This window comes from Pelodiscus sinensis, chromosome 11 (genome assembly GCF_049634645.1).
Source record: "Pelodiscus sinensis isolate JC-2024 chromosome 11, ASM4963464v1, whole genome shotgun sequence".
Lineage (NCBI taxonomy): Eukaryota > Metazoa > Chordata > Testudines > Trionychidae > Pelodiscus > Pelodiscus sinensis.
In genome coordinates this window covers 38,981,693-38,999,573 of record NC_134721.1, presented here as the reverse complement: position 1 = coordinate 38,999,573, position 17,881 = coordinate 38,981,693, and the positions used below count along the sequence as shown (strand labels likewise).

The window sequence follows — 17,881 nt, the reverse complement described above, 5'->3', positions numbered from 1 at the left end:
GTGAAAGACAATTGGTTGCAAACCTCTAGCTGTCAATAGCAAACTCTCTGCATCATAAGGGCAGAATAAAAATCTAGGCCAAGGACTCATCCCATCCCAGGGCTTCTTCCACCCCTGCTCAATTTGCTTCCTCCTACCCAGTAACAGAAAAGCTCTTGACCCTGTAAACACATGAGCAGCTGCAAGGCAGGGGAGATCCTACTTTACTGGGTTCCTAAAAGGGGAGGGAGAAGCACCAGCAGGCCCATCTCATTAACTCACTCTGACTCCATCAAGCTCCCATTCAGATCCTCTCCTGGCTCTTTTTTCCATGACCTGAATCTCCCAATCCTTAGTAACTGACAGACAGACAGTGTATCTGAAAATCTGTTCACAAATACGGCCTTGTGTTCTATTCCCCAAGACCACGTGTTTGAATATGTGAGGGTGAGAAATAAAATAATATGGGGGAAATTGTATTAGGAAATGTATGTTTGTTTTCAGCCACCTGAGAGAGGCAAACATCTAACTCACAGTTGAGATAGATTTAGTCTGCTGTTGTGAGGAAAATCCTAGACCAGGAGTTCTTTGCCTTTTTCTTTGAGACAACTCCCTCCCTAAACTCATCATGCTATTGAAACCTGTCTCACAATGACTGTTTTTCTGCATATGAAATCTAGGACTGAAGTTAGGGGTATAGCCAGCAGGACTATCGCCTGGGGACCTAGTCTTTGGCTTAAGCCCCTGGTGGAAGGCTTAAGGTTTCAGTCCCATGAAGTGGGGCTGCAGCTTTCTGTTCTGGGGCCCAGGAAGTCTGTTGCTTGACGAACTCTCTGAAACCTTCCCAGACCTCTGGTTGATAAAGCACTGCCCTAGACCAGTAGAATGTATCAATGATGTTTTTAAAAATGCCAGTGACATTTTTCAAGGATACATGTCTGAAACATTGGCACCCCAAAAATGCAGTATCATGCCAAGTGCAAGTGCATGATAACCAGTACAGGCAGTCCCCGACTTACGTGGATCCGACTTACATCGGATCCCTAGATACGAACGGGGTGAGGCAACTCCCGCACATGCGCAGCAGCATTCCCGGGGCTCGCTCACCTGGGTCCTAGGATCCTCCTCCTCCTCGGGCCAGCTCCGACTGGGGTCCCGCAGAGCTGCCGGGCAGAGGAAAAGTGCCTCCCCACGCCTGCTGCTGGCCCCCCCCACCCCCCCCCCCCCAGCAACAGGCTGCAGAACAGACAAAAGCAGCCTCTCTGCCCCTCCTCCCCTCTATACATGCCGGGCTCCCAGAGTGCAGCAGCGTCCCCGGGGCTCGCTCACCTGGGTCCTAGAATCCACCTCCTCCTCCTCTTCAGCCGGCTCCAACTGGCCTCTGCCTGCAGCAGCTGGCCACAGGGACAGGGATCCCGCAGAGCTGCCGGGCAGAGGAAAAGTGCCTCCCCACGCCCGCTGCCCCCCCCCCCTCCTCGCATCCTGCACGCCTCCCCCCTCCCCCCTGCCAGCAACAGGCTGCCCCCTCCCCTGAGCAACAGGCTGCCGAACAGCAGACAAAAGCAGCCTCTCCGCCCCTCCTCCCCCTATACATGCTGGGCTCCCTGGGCAAACAAAGACTCCACCAAAACAAACAAAGTGCTGGCCTCATTGTGTTAGCAAAAAAAGGACCCTCCTCCTAGAACCCTGGGTGGTGTGAGGAAATAAAGCTATTAGCTCAAAGCATGGTGCAGAGCTGTTTGGTATTTGATGAGTTACTCCTTTAGTCCTGAGTTTGTCACAGGGACAGAAATAGATGTGAAATCTTCTGAACAGGGGAACAGACAGCAAAACAAACATTAGAGGGGAGTTAACCTTTCCCTATGCTATCCAAAACTAAAAAAAAATGTTTGGCTAGAGTTTCCCCTACAATATGTACCAGTTCCGACTTACATACAAATTCAACTTAAGAACAAACCTACAGTCCCTATCTTGTACGTAACCCGGGGACTGCCTGTACATGAAAATGACTCCTTACTCTTTGTCCATCTGAGAAATGCATAAAATAACCCTTTAAACATAAAGAATAAAGGTTTCTAAAAATGTAGTTCACCAATCTGTAAGAATATTTGTTTTAGAATTGTTTTTAATCCAAGTCTCTCCTTAAGAAGAAACATATTTTGTAATACTATTTCACTTCTGAAAAACCTTTTATGTGGTACTAATTCTACTCAACACATTTTGACAGCAGCATTGATATAAGGACCCAGATAAAGCTAGATACCAAAAAAGCACCAATTTCTTTTAATGCCACTAGATGGAATCCTTAGGCAATGAATGTTCCCTCCCTCCTCCCCCTATCATGGATAACCTTTAATTCTCCTTGAACAACATCATTATCTTATTTAGGTTGGGATTACCCTGGGAGAGGGAAAAAATGCCCTTCATGTTTTGTTTCCCTGATGGGTTGACAAATCACTGTGTGTGGGAGAATTTATAAAAACTCATGTACATTTCTTTTTCTGATATGGCAAAATGTATAGTGCTGGATGTCAAGCCAAACAAATATTATTGGGGTGCCTTAAACAAGACAGGAATATTAATATTGCAGTCTGTATTTGCTTTTCTAATGATGAGAGTATGTTGCAAGCAACACTTAGCAGAAGATAGTAACTGATTTAACTTATAAACTTCATTTCATTCCCAGCAGAAGCAAAAACAATAATTGGGTTGTACGGATGTTAATTTAGTTGAATCAACTAATCAACTAGTCGATGGATTTTCCATTGGCTAGTTGGTAAGTTAATTAGTCGGGGAGCTGCAGAGGGGAACTAACCCCTTAATACATTTAAAAGGCTAAAGCGCAGTGGGGGGACCCAGGGTAAGCCAGGAATCAGTTGTTGCAGCTCATGGTGGGTCCTCCCACTGCGCTTCTGATTTTTAAATGTATTAAGAGCCACTAGGCTCTTAATATACTTAAGTCAGAGCTGCAGTGGGGTTAGATTCCCTGCTGTAGCTCTGCCACTTAGTGCCTAATCGACTAATCAATGGAAAATCCGTCAACTAGGTGATTAGTTGATTAAACTAAATTTAACATCCCAACTCCCAATTATGGTTTTTGCTTCTGCTGGCACTAAAATTAAGTTTATAAGTTAAATCAGTTACTATCTTCTACTGCTAAGTGTTGCTGGCAGGCCCTTAATTCATTTAAAAGGCTGGTGTGCAGCGAGGGGGGGGGGGCAGGCGGACGGACGGGACGGTACCTGGCATGAGCCGGGAATCAGTTTTTCCAGCTCATGCTGGGTCCGTCCATCCCCCAGCACTTCTGATTTTTAAATGTATTGAGAGCCTAACGACTCGTCTTTTGAATGTATTATGCAGGCTTCCTTTGAGGATGATGACTGAGAGGTCATGTAAGCATGATGGCTTTGTGAAAATCCATAGGTGGTGATGACTTCAAGAACATTGCATACAAGACAATGAAAAGATAGGAAGGTCATTTAGAATTAGATATAGACAGCCAAATTAAAAGTATTGTAGCCACGTTGGTTCCAGTATATTGGAAAGACAAATAAGACTTGAAGAGCTATGTGTAGCTCAAACTTGTCTTTCACCAACAGGATTTGGTCCAATAAAAAATATTACCTTACCGACATTGTTAAACATGCATTAGAAAAATTGGTTCTCAACCAAGGGTACAAGCACCCTTGCAGGCACAGAGGTTTTCCAGGGGGTATATCAACTCATCTAGATATTTACCTCATTTTACAGCAGGCTACATTAAAAGCACCAGTGAAATCAATCCCAAATAAAATTTCGTACAATGACTTGTTTATATTGTTTCATATACTACATATGCTGTAATATAAATATAATATTTATATTCCAGCTACTTTCTCATGCTTATCATATAATTTCAAAATAAATTAACTAATTTTTCAATAATACTGTGCTTTGACATTTTTGTTTTCTATGTCTGATTTTTGTAAGCAAGTAGTTTTTAGGTGAGGTGAAACTTGAGGGAAAGGAGAAAATGCAAGACAAATCAGGCTCCTCAAAGGGGCACAGTAGTCTGGAAAGGTTGAGAGCCTTCAGTATTAGAAACAATTAAATATGTATTGAATGTGCAGCAATCCATTATTGATGCAGAGAGGCAGTCTTTCCAGTTCCCTTCTCCTGGTGTACAAAAAATTCTCATGCATTTGAGGGGAAGCTCATTCCAGTATACAGCTAACAATGTTTAGCTTCTGTTTATGTAAAATCCCTTTACCATCATACTTTAAAGAGAGAGTATGTGTTGTAAATGTCCCTAGAGCATGTTACTATTATTGCTTCAATTAAAATAACGACCATGCCTGAACATCAACATTGATGTAAAGTTGTTGCTCCTTTTGATTTTTCTTAACAAAATGTTTACATAGCTTAGATATATTTAGACACTTGTTATGTGGTTTTCTCAGGCATTATATGCAGAGAAACTTTTCAGCAAAACAGAGTTGCACGTTTTTAAATTTAATAAAATAAGTTGACTTTTACTTTTACATTTTTTGTTTTTAGTAATCATAGCTTCAGGATGGTACCTTGTTGTTTCTGAATCTTCTTATGGTTTTGTCTGTACTGTTCTATTCTATTTTTTTTCTTTATCCATGAACTCTGTTATTTAGCCCTACATTGCTGTAAGATACTCAGTTGATGTTTCACTTTGTAGAAACTAAAGGATTCCAGTGGAAAAGGTATTTCCTAAAATTGTAACTAATATCAGACAGGAGTAATTCCGGTGGATATTGACTTGGGTGTACAATTGTTGGTGGGTTTAGTAGAGAGGAAAGCAAAAGCCTTTATTCTTTTCAGCATACGAGTATACAATATTATGGAGAATATCAAGCTCTACCATTGAATACTAGAATAAGATTTCATCTCTCTGATGCCATTTGGATTTTACTTCTAAAATGTTAGCTACAGTATCTCATTGCATTAAATGGGTCCATGGATAGGCATTTTTACCTCTTATTTTGTGCATGTCCTTTTTATGGCTCTTCATAATATTTTTGCCTTCTACATATCTGAGGTTTGTGTTTTAAATACTTCGTAAAGTTGAATTTCTTTAATTTTCTTTCGCTTGGATGTTGATGACATTTTTAGTTAGGAGCATACAAATTGGAGTCTGTGTGACTTAACTTCAGTTAGCTTTAAATTGATAGCCTTGCACTTTATTACATCTTTGGAAATATATTTCTGTTCTCTGTTTGCTGTTCCTTCTGGTTTTGTAGAGTAAGAAAATTGAGTTTAATGTCTGTCAGTTTGTTGAAGTATTTCTAGAAGATGTGAAACAGCAGAGGTTTTGGTATGGATTGCATTGAGAGCCCAAACCAGACCGGCTCCAAGAAGCAGAAGCATAGTTACCCAGAATTTATCTAGTTGTTATTGTGTCCTTACTCTTTTCCTGAATCACTTTGTTTTTAAGAAAATAATGGCACTTGGAGCTCACTTGGCATCTGCTTACAGATTTTTGTTATTGGCTGGGAGTCTAAGAAGCACCCTGAGACTGTCTTTAATGGAATAAGTCTTGCCCTGGTGAGAGGTTTTCAAGGAAGCCCTCTGTGAAAGTAGTTCCAGAAAGTAGTTGAATAACAAGGGGGAAGAAGTACTTCCGCATCAGTGGGGAAGGGTATGTGGATGAGACTAATGTAGGGAACCTATGCTTTGTAGATGTGGAGTTGGGTGGGTAACATCAAGCATCTTCACCATAAAACTGAATTAATTGGGACTATAGATGGCACATCAGGGAATTCTCATGATATTCTTCAGCGAAAGAGGATCAGGGTTCCTTAGCTCTCTTCTCCTTAGAAATGGAAAAGGCAGAGGAGTTAGAGGATGAACAGACCAACAAAAAGTTTGATGATTGGACATGTAGACAACCATAGACAGTCTATTTATTTGAAAACTGACTGACTGTCTTGACTTCTCCTCTCCCTGGTGAGGCAACCTTAGGTGATGCTAACAGAAGGGAAGAGCATATGGGCCAAAAAACCCATGAAGTCTTTGCTGCTTTGCTGTCTTTAGAGAGAGCTGATTTCTGTCTTTGAGGTTGCCTTGCTAAGATGGGAACAGATATCCAGAACCTTTGCAGTTAGTTTCTGGAGGCAGTGAAATTACTATAGCTTTCTTTGCACATCAGTTGTGAGTTCCCTGATGTTTATTTTGGGTTGCTGGGTTCCTTTATTCAACCTCTCAGCTGCCTATTTCTGGTGGAGGTTGAGGGTATGGTTATGTTGCTCCTATTCTCTCTTCCTGCCCAGGAGGTACCATTGGTACCGGTCTTGGTTATCCAAGTATTGCAAACCCCAAATGATGTGAATGTGCCAACCCTGAAAGATAAATACACTGATGTAGGATTGTCAGGTGTCCATTTTTTTTTAAACTGGACAGGAGGCAAAATCAGAAAATACCAGACACCTAAAATGTCTGTTATTTTCTGTGGTTTTTTTTCCCCCTGCCAGGAAGTGAAAATACTGGACACCTGGCAACCCTACTAAACACTCAGCAATTGGGCCCAGTCTCTTGTTTTTCTGCTCCGAGCTAGAAGACGGCTCCCCTGTGGAACCAGGTAATCGGGCCTGGTTGCTGAGTGTGTGTAGGGTTGCCAGATGTCCAGGATTTTCTGAATTTTTTTTTACCAAATAGGAGGCGAAAAATACTGTACTGTCCAGGTTAATACCGGACACCTGGCAACCCTACACACTACTCAAAGTTTGTAATTGGATGGAGAGACCCGGACTATACTATGGACGAGCCGGTGATGAGTATTGCTCAGTAGGCTGTGACCCTTGTCTTTAAAGTAAGAGGCTATGTGGAGGGTTACAATGAGCCTCTGAGGCCAGACATTATCTGCCAGAAGCATAGGATCCATGGTTACAAGCAGAGCTCTGCCACAGTATTGATCTGATTGCTAATCCAGGTAAAACTAAGTCCTTGACCATCACCATCAAGCAGTCTCCAGCTTCAGATTATAATTTGCTCAGTATTTATTTGCCTATGCAGAGCATCAAGCAGGTGGCAGCAATAAGCTTTTTGAGATACGACAGCACTATAATTCTTCACACACAAGTTCCATTCATTTTTTTTTTTTTTTTTTTTTTTTTTAAATTAGGCAAAGTTAATTTCCTTGTGAGATCCCAAGTCTGTGAAAATTGTGTGATTGGTACACATTTTAAATATTGTCTGATTGGCACCTTTTCATAGAGAGCCCTTTGAGTTTCACTAATTAAGATAGTTATAATTGACTACAGCTTGGACCTCCCTGATCTGGCACTCTTGGGACCTGATTGGTCCCAGACAAGGGATTTTGCCGGACCAAGGGAGGTTATTACGGGGCCCCCCCTGCCACTGCTCCCCTCCAAACCCTAGCTCCTCAGCCTCCTGGCCAGCTCCCCACATGCTGCAAGCGTCTCTGTCCTGTTGACCATGTAGGGCAGCCGCCGCCACATGTAGCAGCTCCTGGCCCCACTGGGAAGCTGCTGTGTGTCACCACTGTCATGGTTCCCAGCCCCCACCAGCAGCTCACTTTGGGCAGCCCGCTGCCCTGCCAGCCCCACAGTGCTCCCTGCTGCTAGCCTTCCACTGGGATTCCCTGGGCCTGCAACATCTGTGCCAGACCATGGATACTGGTGGTTTAGAGAGTTCCAATCTGTACAGTGAACATATAGACCAGGGATGTGCAATCATTTTTGCAGGGGGGATCACTTAATGAATTGGTACTAGTTACAGGCTGGCTCCCCCCCCCCCAAAAGGTGTGGGACTGGGGATTAACTTCCCCCCCGAATTCCCCGGCGCCAGAGGCTTTGAAGTAAAAACAGAGCAAAGGGTTCATGGCTCCTGGCCCCACTGCTACTGTATTGCCTGCCAGGCCCCTGGGTTGCTGTGGCTATTTTAAAAGGCTCATGGCTCTGGCCCCTTCTGGGATAGCACGGCAACTGGAAGCCATGAGACATTGCAATAGTTTCTGCTGCCTGAGCCACGGCTTGGAAATTAGGTGGCATTGGCAGCAGGATATAAATAGAAAGCAATCCGAGGCAGTCCATGGACCAGATCAAAGTGTTAAGTGGGCCAGATCTGGCTGCAGGCTGCATCTTGCCCAGCCCTGATATTGATCAACTCATTTCAGTGTTTTGTATCTAGTTGATATTGAATACAGTAGAAGAAAATAAATACTTAATTGGTTTGTAATTACATGCAAACATGCTGCCGTCATCAAGAAGCTCTTTAAGGTGTAACAAGTGAATGACTTGAATAAATATGTTTGATTATGTACCTATATACTGGTTTAAGCCAAGGTTGTCAAGTAAATGAGGAAAAAACCCTCAGTGACTGGTGAGTGTAATAACTGCTCATGTTGTATATGAAGATGACAGAAATTGGTGTGTGAAAGAGGGTGGCCAATAGGTATGTTACCTTTATATTTCCTGGTGGCCTGGCCAAGAAGGCCCCAATCAGGGCTCAGCCCCCTTCCGGCCACAGCATCCTGTCCCCTGCCCCGATCCAGGGGCAGGCCTCATGATCTGGCCACAGGAAGGGCTGGTGGAGGCTCTTCTCCTGCTGTGCCATGGGTAGGAGGGCAAACCACAATCTGGCTGCATCATTGCATCATTCCTGACCCAGCCCCGGGTACAGTAGCCCAACCCCAGCCAGGTACAGTAATATGGCCCAGGACCTTCCCACATACTATACAGGCAGTCCCCGGGTTACGTACAAGATAGGGACTGTAGGTTTGTTCTTAAGTTGAATCTGTAAGTTGGAACTTGCGTCCAGATTCAGCCACTGCTGAAACTGAACAGGCTGAATCTGGACGCCAGTTCCGACTTACATACAGATTCAACTTAAGAACCCCAGGCGTCCCCAAGTCAGCTGCTGCTGAAACTGATCAGCGGCTGATTCCAGAAAGCCTGGGGCAGAGCAACTCTGCCTTTGGCTTCCTGTAGTCAGCGCTGGTCAGTTTCAGCAGCGGCTGACTTGGGGACGCCTGGGGCAGAGCAGCTGGGGTGCTGCTGGGTTGCTCCAGTAGCGCCGCTTCTCGGCGCTACTGGACCACCCCAGCTGCTCTGCCCCAGGCGTCCTGATTCAGCCACTGCTGAAACTGACCAGCAGCGGCTGAATCGGGATGCCTGGGGCAGAGCAGCTGGGGTGCTGCCGGGTTGGTCCAGTAGCACCCAGAGCGGCGCTGCGGGACCAACCGGCAGCGCCCCAGCTGCTCTACCACAGGTGTCCAGAGAAAAGCCTGGTCTGCTGGGGGAGGGGGAGGGCGCACTAGCTGCGCCCCCTCCCCCCCCCCCCCCCCCAGCAGACCAGGGAGACGCGGGCGGCGGACCGAGATGCACTGCGGTCCTGCCGCCCGGGTACTCCGCGGCTTTGCTCCGCGTTTCCCTGGTCTGCTGGAGACAGCAGACCAGGGAGATGGAGAGCAAAGACAGCCGCAGCGCGTCTGGGCTGTCCCGCTGCCCGTGTGCTCCGTGGCTTTGCTCAGCGTCTCCCTAGTCTGCTGGGGGGAATCCCCCCTCCCCCCAGCAGACCAGGGAGACGTGGAGCAGCTTTTCTCGCCCCGGAGGACGCGGGCGGCGGGACCACGGCGCATCTGGGCGTCCCGCTGCTCCCGTCCTCCAGGGCGAGAAAAACCCCGTTCGTAACTGCAGATCCGACATAAGTCGGATCCGTGTAACTCGGGGACTGCCTGTACTTCCCACCCTGCCCTGCCTTCTGCACCTCCCCACACACCCCAGTCCTTGGCCCTGAGCCCCTCATATACCGCAACCCTGACTCCTGCATCCCCAGCAGCAGCAGAAGTGCCATTAAATAAAGTTTGTGAGAACAATGTTTCATTTATGGTATTTTTAATCATCATGTAAATTAGCAATAATATTAAGTTGTATAATTTCAGTCATGCAAATGGCATTCTTACACTGGCTCTTTGACCACTTGTTCTGAATTTTCATGTAGTTTGGCTCTTCGTTTTGAAAAGGTTGCTGGCCTCCGGTCTAGGAGAATCAAAATCTATATTGAAATCTTATCTTTACTGTTTCACAAATGGATTTTTTTATTTAGATAGCGTGTTTCTACAGGTTGAACTTCCCAAATCTGGGACTCTGGTCCAGCATCATCTGTGGTCCAGCACGGATGTTGTTGGACCAAAGAGCCCTGGGAACAGGAGCCAGTTGAGAGAATGTGGAGTCCTGCCTGGGCAGGGGAACCCCGGCGTCAGTGGGGAGCATCTGCCCCAGCTGGGGAACCCCTGGCACGTGGGGTCAGGTGGCTGGAGAGCCCCTGGCAGCAGGGCCAGTGACAGCTAGGGAACCCCCGGCAGCAGTCGGTCTGTGATGACCAGGCAGCCCTTACCAGGAAATCCCTGGCAGCAGTGGGCCGGGCAACAGCTTGGGAGCTTCTGCTGGGGAACCCCAGATACAATTTAAAAAAAAAAAAAGTGAACACCTGAAAAGGACAAATTAAATTTCAGAAGAGAAGGGAGATGGGAGCGGGGGAGGGTAAATACTTGATTGTCTGCATCCTGCTTCAAAGACCTTTTAAGACCACACTTGAAAGAGAATCCTCTGAACTGACATTCATGCTTAAATTTGACACTTTACACCTAAGTTTAAACAAATACATTAATTCTCTTGCCCATTACAAAGATAGCTTCCCCAATTATCACCTCTAATATCATTAGCTCACAGACATTTACCCCCCTCCCCCCATCACCCTTCTGTTCTGAAATTTGATTTGTCGTTTTCATGTGTGTTCACTTTTTTTTAAAATGTATCCTTTGGTATATATGATTGTGACAATTTTCTTCCACTATTTGATCTGAGGAAGAAGGTTTGGTCTACGAAAGCTCATCACCTAATAAACCATTTTGTTAGTCTTTAAAGTGCTACATAGCCCTGTTTTTTGTTTCAGCTACACCAGACTAACACGGCTACATTTCTATCACTATCCTACTAAATAAAGATAGTGATAGGAGAGCAAGTAAAGAATGATATTCAGTACAGTCAAAATTCAGAAAATGTTTTGCTACTTTTATTCTTTGAGGTACTCCTACTAGAGAAGTTTTTATGTATTGAACCTGTATTGCTTTAGGCCAAGGTTTTTTAAAGTGCCCTGATGATTTTTGGATACTTCTGTTTTTCTATTCAACTCATTATAAGAGTCTGACTTTTTTATTACTGCCGAGTACCAATTCTCTGAAAGTCTAGCTCTTCAGAACTAGCAGTAATCTCTTCAGAAAAATCTTGGCTCTAAACTTTGGTTCCTGAATCATGTAATACATGTTCTGCTGTTAAAGTAAGAAATCTATAGCACATGATATAACCAGTAGGCTGTCTACACATTGGCAAGATTTTGCGCAAAAGCAAGTGCTTATGCGCAAAATCTTGCCGCCTGTCTACACTGGCCACGAGTATTTTGCGCAAGAACACTGACTTTGTAATGTACAAAATCAGTGGTTCTTGCGCAAATACTCTGACGCTCCTGCTCAGGGATAAGCCCTGTTGTGCAAGTATTCTTGCGCAAGAGGGCCTGTGTAGACAGCAACGTTAATTTCTTGTGCAAGAGAGCGTCTATACTGGCACGGATGCTTTTGCGCAAAAGAAAATCTTATATGCCAGTATAGACTCTCTCTTGCGCAAATACTTTTAACGGAAAAACTTTTCCATTAAAAGTATTTGCACAAAATCATGCCAGTGTAGACGCAGCCATAGTGTTAATTAAAATAGCAAATAGACTAAAATGTTATCCAATATAACCAAACCTGAGCTTTTTATAACAAAAAGTGGAAACTTCAAAACAATTTTATTTTCAAAGTTTGGGTCTGAGTTGAAAGTGTGAGCTATGTAGAAATGGGGATTAGGGAGTAGAAAGATGGAGGTGTTTTAGTCTCTCTCTTTCTATATATAAAAAATGTGGCATCATTGAGACCAATATAAATATTGGCAAATTGAGTACAGTTCTGGTATTGACATTTTAAAGTTAAAAGTTACAGAGGATATGCAGAACAGAGCTAGAAAAATTATTTAAGGAATAGAGAAAATAAATGCCCTACGGTGAGAAACTTAAGATATAAACTCATGAAGTGCTTTATCAAAAGAAGTATGAAAAATGATTGGTTTTTAAAATCTACTGGAGAAAGACATAAATACCATAAGTTGGGAGTTGAAACCAGATAGATTCAGATGGGAAGTAGAGCATATGTTTTTAAATGTAAAAGTGATTAACCTTTGGAACCAACTACTGGATTATCTTTTTTTGACGTCTTCAAGACTGGATTCCTTTCTGAAAGATATCCTTCAGCCAAAATAATTATTGGGCTCAGTACTGAGGTAATGGAATAAAATTATGGCTTGCAAAATACAGAACATCATACTGGCCTTAAACTTTGTGAATGTGTGCAGATTTTTAAAATTTACTAATTTTTGTGGCATGTTAAACTGGTAAATAAAACCATGCCTAAATAAACTTGTTTGTGTAATAACATTTTAGGCTAATTTGATATGTGTTGGGAGGTACTACAATGTAAGCTCAGTTGGAAGGCTTAAGAATTTGACTTGTATCGATAGTCAGATCCAAAAATAAGGGTAGGAATATAAAGTTAAACCCCATATATTGTTTGTTCTTTATTTTCAAGGTAAAGATTGCATTTTCTTGTGGGTTTTGAAAATCTGGAACTGTTACAAAAATAAATTAAGTACAATGATTCCTAATGTGTATTTTGTGTGCAAAAATTAATATTTCAGTACATTCATTAAATATTGACTATTGAAGTATTTGGGTGTGGAGAGTGGAAGGTGGTAAATGGGGAAGTTGTTGTGTAGATGACTACACAATTAACCAATAAGCCTGGTCTTATTGGTTAATCCTGTCAACTACATGCTGTATCAGAGGCAACAAGCGGGAGAGGCAGGAGCCAGTGCTTGGTGGGAGCTGGCTTTAAAACCAGTTCCCTTGGAGCACCAGCTTCTCCCCCCTCCCCCATGATGCTTCCTCTGATAGAGAGGCAGCGCATGGAGGGAGAGTGGGCAGGTGGGAGCCTATACATGTGAGAAGCCAGCTCCCTTGACCTGCCTCCTACAGAGGTCGGGGGGGAGGGAGGCAGAAACCAGTGCTTGGGAGAGGCAGCTGGGGCTGGTGTGGGGGAAGAGGGGAACGATGACAGGGAAGCCTACAGACAGACTGCTACGGGCCAGAGCAGCCTCTGTCTGCAGAGAGCTTGGACCCCCCATGGACAGAGGCTGCTGCCATCCTGTGCTGCTGCCTCTATCAGAAGCAACAGTGCTGGGCTGCAGGTGGGACCCGGTTTGCGCACCTCATGGACCAGGTTCAGCCTGCCATCCCGTGGTACTGCTTCTGATAGAGAGGCAGTAGCATTGGGTGGTAGGGGGCTCCCTGGGAGTGGGGCCGGGAGCACTGGCTGCTGACCCCGGGTCTGTCAAACAGTCGTGTAACCGCATACAATTTTAGCGACTATTCAGTTACATGCTGTCTAACATTGCTAGTGGTATATATTTCAATATATGGTTTCCTTGGTAAGAGAGGCAAAATGTTTAAAATATATATAATTTGAACTTGTTTGTGCATTCTTTTCTCACAGGTCAGATACCCCTCTAATTTACAAGGCTGTTCCAAGCTGGTTTGTAAGAGTAGAGCACATGGTGGAGAAGCTGTTGGTGAATAATGGCCAATGCTACTGGTAATGTATCTTGCATAGATTTCATTTCTTCTTAGTAATACACTGTGATAATTACTGGTTTGTTTCCTTTTTATCCTTATGGAGCAGAGTTATTGAGATAATCCTGGAGATGTGGTCATTAGAACTAATAGCCCCAATTTTAACAAAAGCTTCATGAGGCAGTGTTCCTGGCACATTAATAATCTGTTTTCTTTGGAGAGAATGAAACTCTTCACATAAATACACAGTCTCTCAGCTGTCTGAGGTACCTGTATGTTTTTACCCACATATGTTTCAAGACAAAAACTGGCTGTTCTTTGAAGGATTGCTCATATCCATTCCATTTAGGTCTACGTGAACTGCATGCACAATTGTTGGAAGGTTTCCCTCCAGTGGTACCAATTGTTAGGTTGGCTGTGGGGCCCTCTGGAGCAGCATGTATAGGCACCCAATGACCTGCTGTTCCCTCAGTTCCTTCTTCCTGCCTGTAATGGTTATTGGAGAGACTTGGTCTTGCATTCTTCAAGCACATTCATAGCAATTTTTTTCATAGATTTTGTACATAATTCTTCTCTTAAAAATAATCTGAGGGATGGCCATGTTAGTCTGTAACTTGAAAAATGAGTAGTCCTGTCGCAAATATAACCAAAATATATAGAATTCTATAACCAAAATATATAGAATCATGAGCTTTCATGGGTAAAACCCACTTCATCAAATGAATTCTCATGTTAGGTACTGTTGGTTATAGTTTGGGGGGCAGGGGGTTCCCCTGTTCCTGTTCCCCAGACTGGAGCATGCCTCAGACCCAGGGCTTTTAAGCCATGTGACAGTTGCATGAAGTCTGTGCCATGTGATAACCTTCAAGTGCTTTGGAGAAGGCCACCAGGCAGACAAGTGCAAAGATCTGCAGAGGCTTCAAACCAAGTACAAAAAAGGAGAGTCTTTCACCTGAGAGTCTCTCAGTTTATCTGCAGGTGGCACCAGAGTCAGTTCTAGTAGAACTGGTGAGTAGTGCATCAGCACCAGTACTGGACCCTCACTTCTGAAGGACTCTACAAGAGTACTGCCTGTCCTCATGACCGAGACCTAGTTGCCGGTGCTGCATAAAAAGAGAGCTGACGGGGCCCACTTTCTGACACATCATGCTAGTGGCTGCGTCCTCAACCTGGACACCCTAAGCAGGTAGCACTTACTACAGTCATTGATGTTGTTCATCTTTAAGGAGCCATTTAGTCCGATGCAAGTTGACTTCCTGGGTCCAGAAGAAGTGGGAGCAGATGACCTGAACCTACTTTTCATGCCAGACACATTCGAGGAGGCCAAAGACTTGATTAAACTAACCTGGTCCTCAGGCCTGACCTTCCAAACCCTGGCGCTGCATCCCTCGGAGGTTACGGTTTGTGCCCTGGCTCCAAGCACGACATTGGCTGGTATAGCACCAATGTAGGCATTTCCCACTATGGCACCGTTACTGATGAAGCCCTTGTTGGCATTAGCACATTCGGCCTCGGTGGCACCTCTCCCAATTACACATTGGGGAAAAGCCTAAACTGCTCAGCCACATTGCTTCCTCACCACTGTATTGGTCCCCAGCACTATCAGCACTGGCTCTTCTATGATCTGCTTCAGAGTACTCTTCAGACTTCGCGGCTGGCTCATAAGCCTTCAGATGGAGTGGACATCGCTCCAGGTCTCCTCACTGATCCCAGAGCACCATGCCCATGCAATGGCCCTTTTGGACCTTGTCGGCATGCCACCAAGTGCAGGGCCCGGTCTCCAGGGTGGTCTCAGTTGTGTCTGCATCATGCAGGATCCCATCAGCCATCTTGGCTTCTGGAGACCTGAAACAGAAGTCAAGCAGCATGGGCACGGATTTCTGGGCCGGAGGCAATGCTGGTGGTGGTAACTCAAGGCACCAATCAGTTGGATACTAGGGAGTGGAAGGCCAAAAAGACCCTGTTCACCCTTGTCTTCATCTGATGAGGCAGTAGCAGGGATGGCTAACTACCTCCCCACAATGGACATGAGGGCAGACTAGACCTCCTTTACCAGGTGGCTCAGAATCTACAGACAGAGGAGATTGCAGGTGATGGATCTCCCTACCGAGGTCCAGAACATGATAGAGGATCTCCCCTTTGACTGAGCTGGCCTCTTTGCAAAACAAATTGAGTTGAGGCTTCACAGCCTCAAGAACTTGAGGGTAACCCTTAAAACCCTTGGTATCCATATCCCTGTCCTGCCAAGAAAGCAGGACTTCGGGGATGGGGGTGGGATGGGGCAGAAACAACAGCAGCAATAGACAGAAGCATTCCAGCTTCTCCTCTGACCAGGGTGTAGGCACATCCAGACAGCCCCAGGGACCTACCTGAGGCTATTGAAGGTGTGCCCGAGGTTGGAGCACCAGTCCAGCTTCTGGATCAATTCCCACCTTCTGTGAACTGTTTATCCTGTTTTTTTATCATGCCTGGGCCCTGATTACAGCAGATTGCTGAGCTCTTTGCACAGTAGAGGCAGAATATTCTATCCAATTCTTTTCCCCTGACCCTTCCACTCTCCTTCTCTGTCCCTCTTCAGGGACCCTTCTTACGAGAAACTCCTTCAGCAGGAGATGCACTCATTACTCACCCTATGAGTGAGTTCCGGGGGAATAGGTTTTACTTCCAGTATTTCCTAATCCCCAAGGCCAAGCCAGGTTCAGGCCCATGCTGTAACTGCGAGACCTCAATGAGTTCATAAAGAAGGTGAGATTCTGCATAGTTACCTTGGCTTCTGTCATTCCCTCCCTGGATCTGGGGTGCTAGCACTCCACCTTCAACTTGAAGGACCCGTATTTTCATATTTCGATTATCCTCGTCCACAGTTGATTTCTCAGATTAATTGTCAGCCCCCAACAGAAATAGTTTGTGCTGCTCCCTTTTGGGCTCCCAATGGTCCCTCAGGTTTTTATGAAGTCTATAGTGGTTGTTACTGCACAGGTGGAGGAGCATGTAACCCTCTCTTGAACCACGTTCCCCATACTGGGCCACATGCAAGACCAAATCTACTGTTTTGTGCTCATGCAGAGAATAGAATATATGGGTGCCCTCCTGGATGTGATTCAGCCAAGAATATTCCCCTCCCAAAGTACTGCTTCCAAGCCCAAAAGAACCCAGTTGAGCACACCCACCTATTTCCCACAATGGCAAGAAACTGCCTGTCTCCCCTATGACGCGTGGTATCATACACAGACATGGTGCCATCTCACATCCTGGACTTCTAGCTGGTGATTGCAGGAGTTGGTTATGTTCAGCAGGATTCCTTTTGCCAAACCAGAGACCTTTATGCAGTTTGTCCTGGATGTTTCAGCTTTGGGTTAAGGTGTGCACCCGGCAGACATTAGGACAAAAGATATGTGATCCCAAGCAGAACTATCACTGCATGTCAATATCCAGGACCTCAAGAGGTCTGTCTGGCATACCAGACACTCAAAGCCCACATGCACAGCAAGTGTCTCAGTCTTGACAGACAACACCACAGCTGTACTATATAAACAGATATGGTGGTGCTTGCTCCTCAATAACAAAGAACACATACTTCACTTTTTAGATATTAGGGTGCACTTTGGCTTTTTATTTAGAACATACAGACCATTTCTTAAATTCACACAACTTTCATCTCAATAGTGGAAATAATTAAGGGGCTCTACTCTCGTCCCAGGCATCTTGGTATGGATCACATCCTGCATTAGGGTAAGCTATGATCTCCCAAATGTTCCAGCCCCAGAATTCCTGGTTCATTCTAGCAGAGTCCCTCAGGTTTTTTTGAAGTGCATGGTGGTTGTTACTGCCTTTTCTCAAACTTCAAGGCTTCCCATACCTTGATTACTGACTTATCAAGGCCAAGTCATCATCTGCATTCCTGGTGCAAGTGCACATCCAGGACATATGGAGGGCAGCCACTTGGTCCTCTGATCATAGGTTCAACTTTAATATTTTCACTATGTGATCTCCCAGAAGTCTAGGGACGATGTAGCCATCGATAGGGCAGTGTTGCAGTCTAAAACCACATAATCTCCAGTCCTTCCTTCAGTGACCCAGCTTGGTGGTAGTCTAATTGTAATGGACATGAGCAGTCACTCAAAGAAAAAACTGTTACTTGCCCCTTGTAACTGTTCTTTGAGATGTGTTGGTCACATCCATTCCAAATCCTGCCAACCTCCCCTTTGTCAGAGCA

The 17,881-nt window shown here is 44.9% G+C and overlaps 1 protein-coding gene across 4 annotated transcripts in view; it reads left to right on the top strand.

The window, feature by feature from the left end:
* Nucleotides 1–17,881, top strand: part of IARS1 (isoleucyl-tRNA synthetase 1) — a 215,518-nt gene that overhangs the window by 76,032 nt on the left and 121,605 nt on the right. For all 4 annotated transcript variants that reach the window (XM_075939705.1, XM_075939706.1, XM_075939707.1 and 1 more), the window contains one exon: nucleotides 13,589–13,687. In XM_075939705.1, the coding sequence (XP_075795820.1) occupies nucleotides 13,589–13,687 (99 nt within the window). The remainder of the gene's footprint in view (nucleotides 1–13,588; nucleotides 13,688–17,881) is intronic.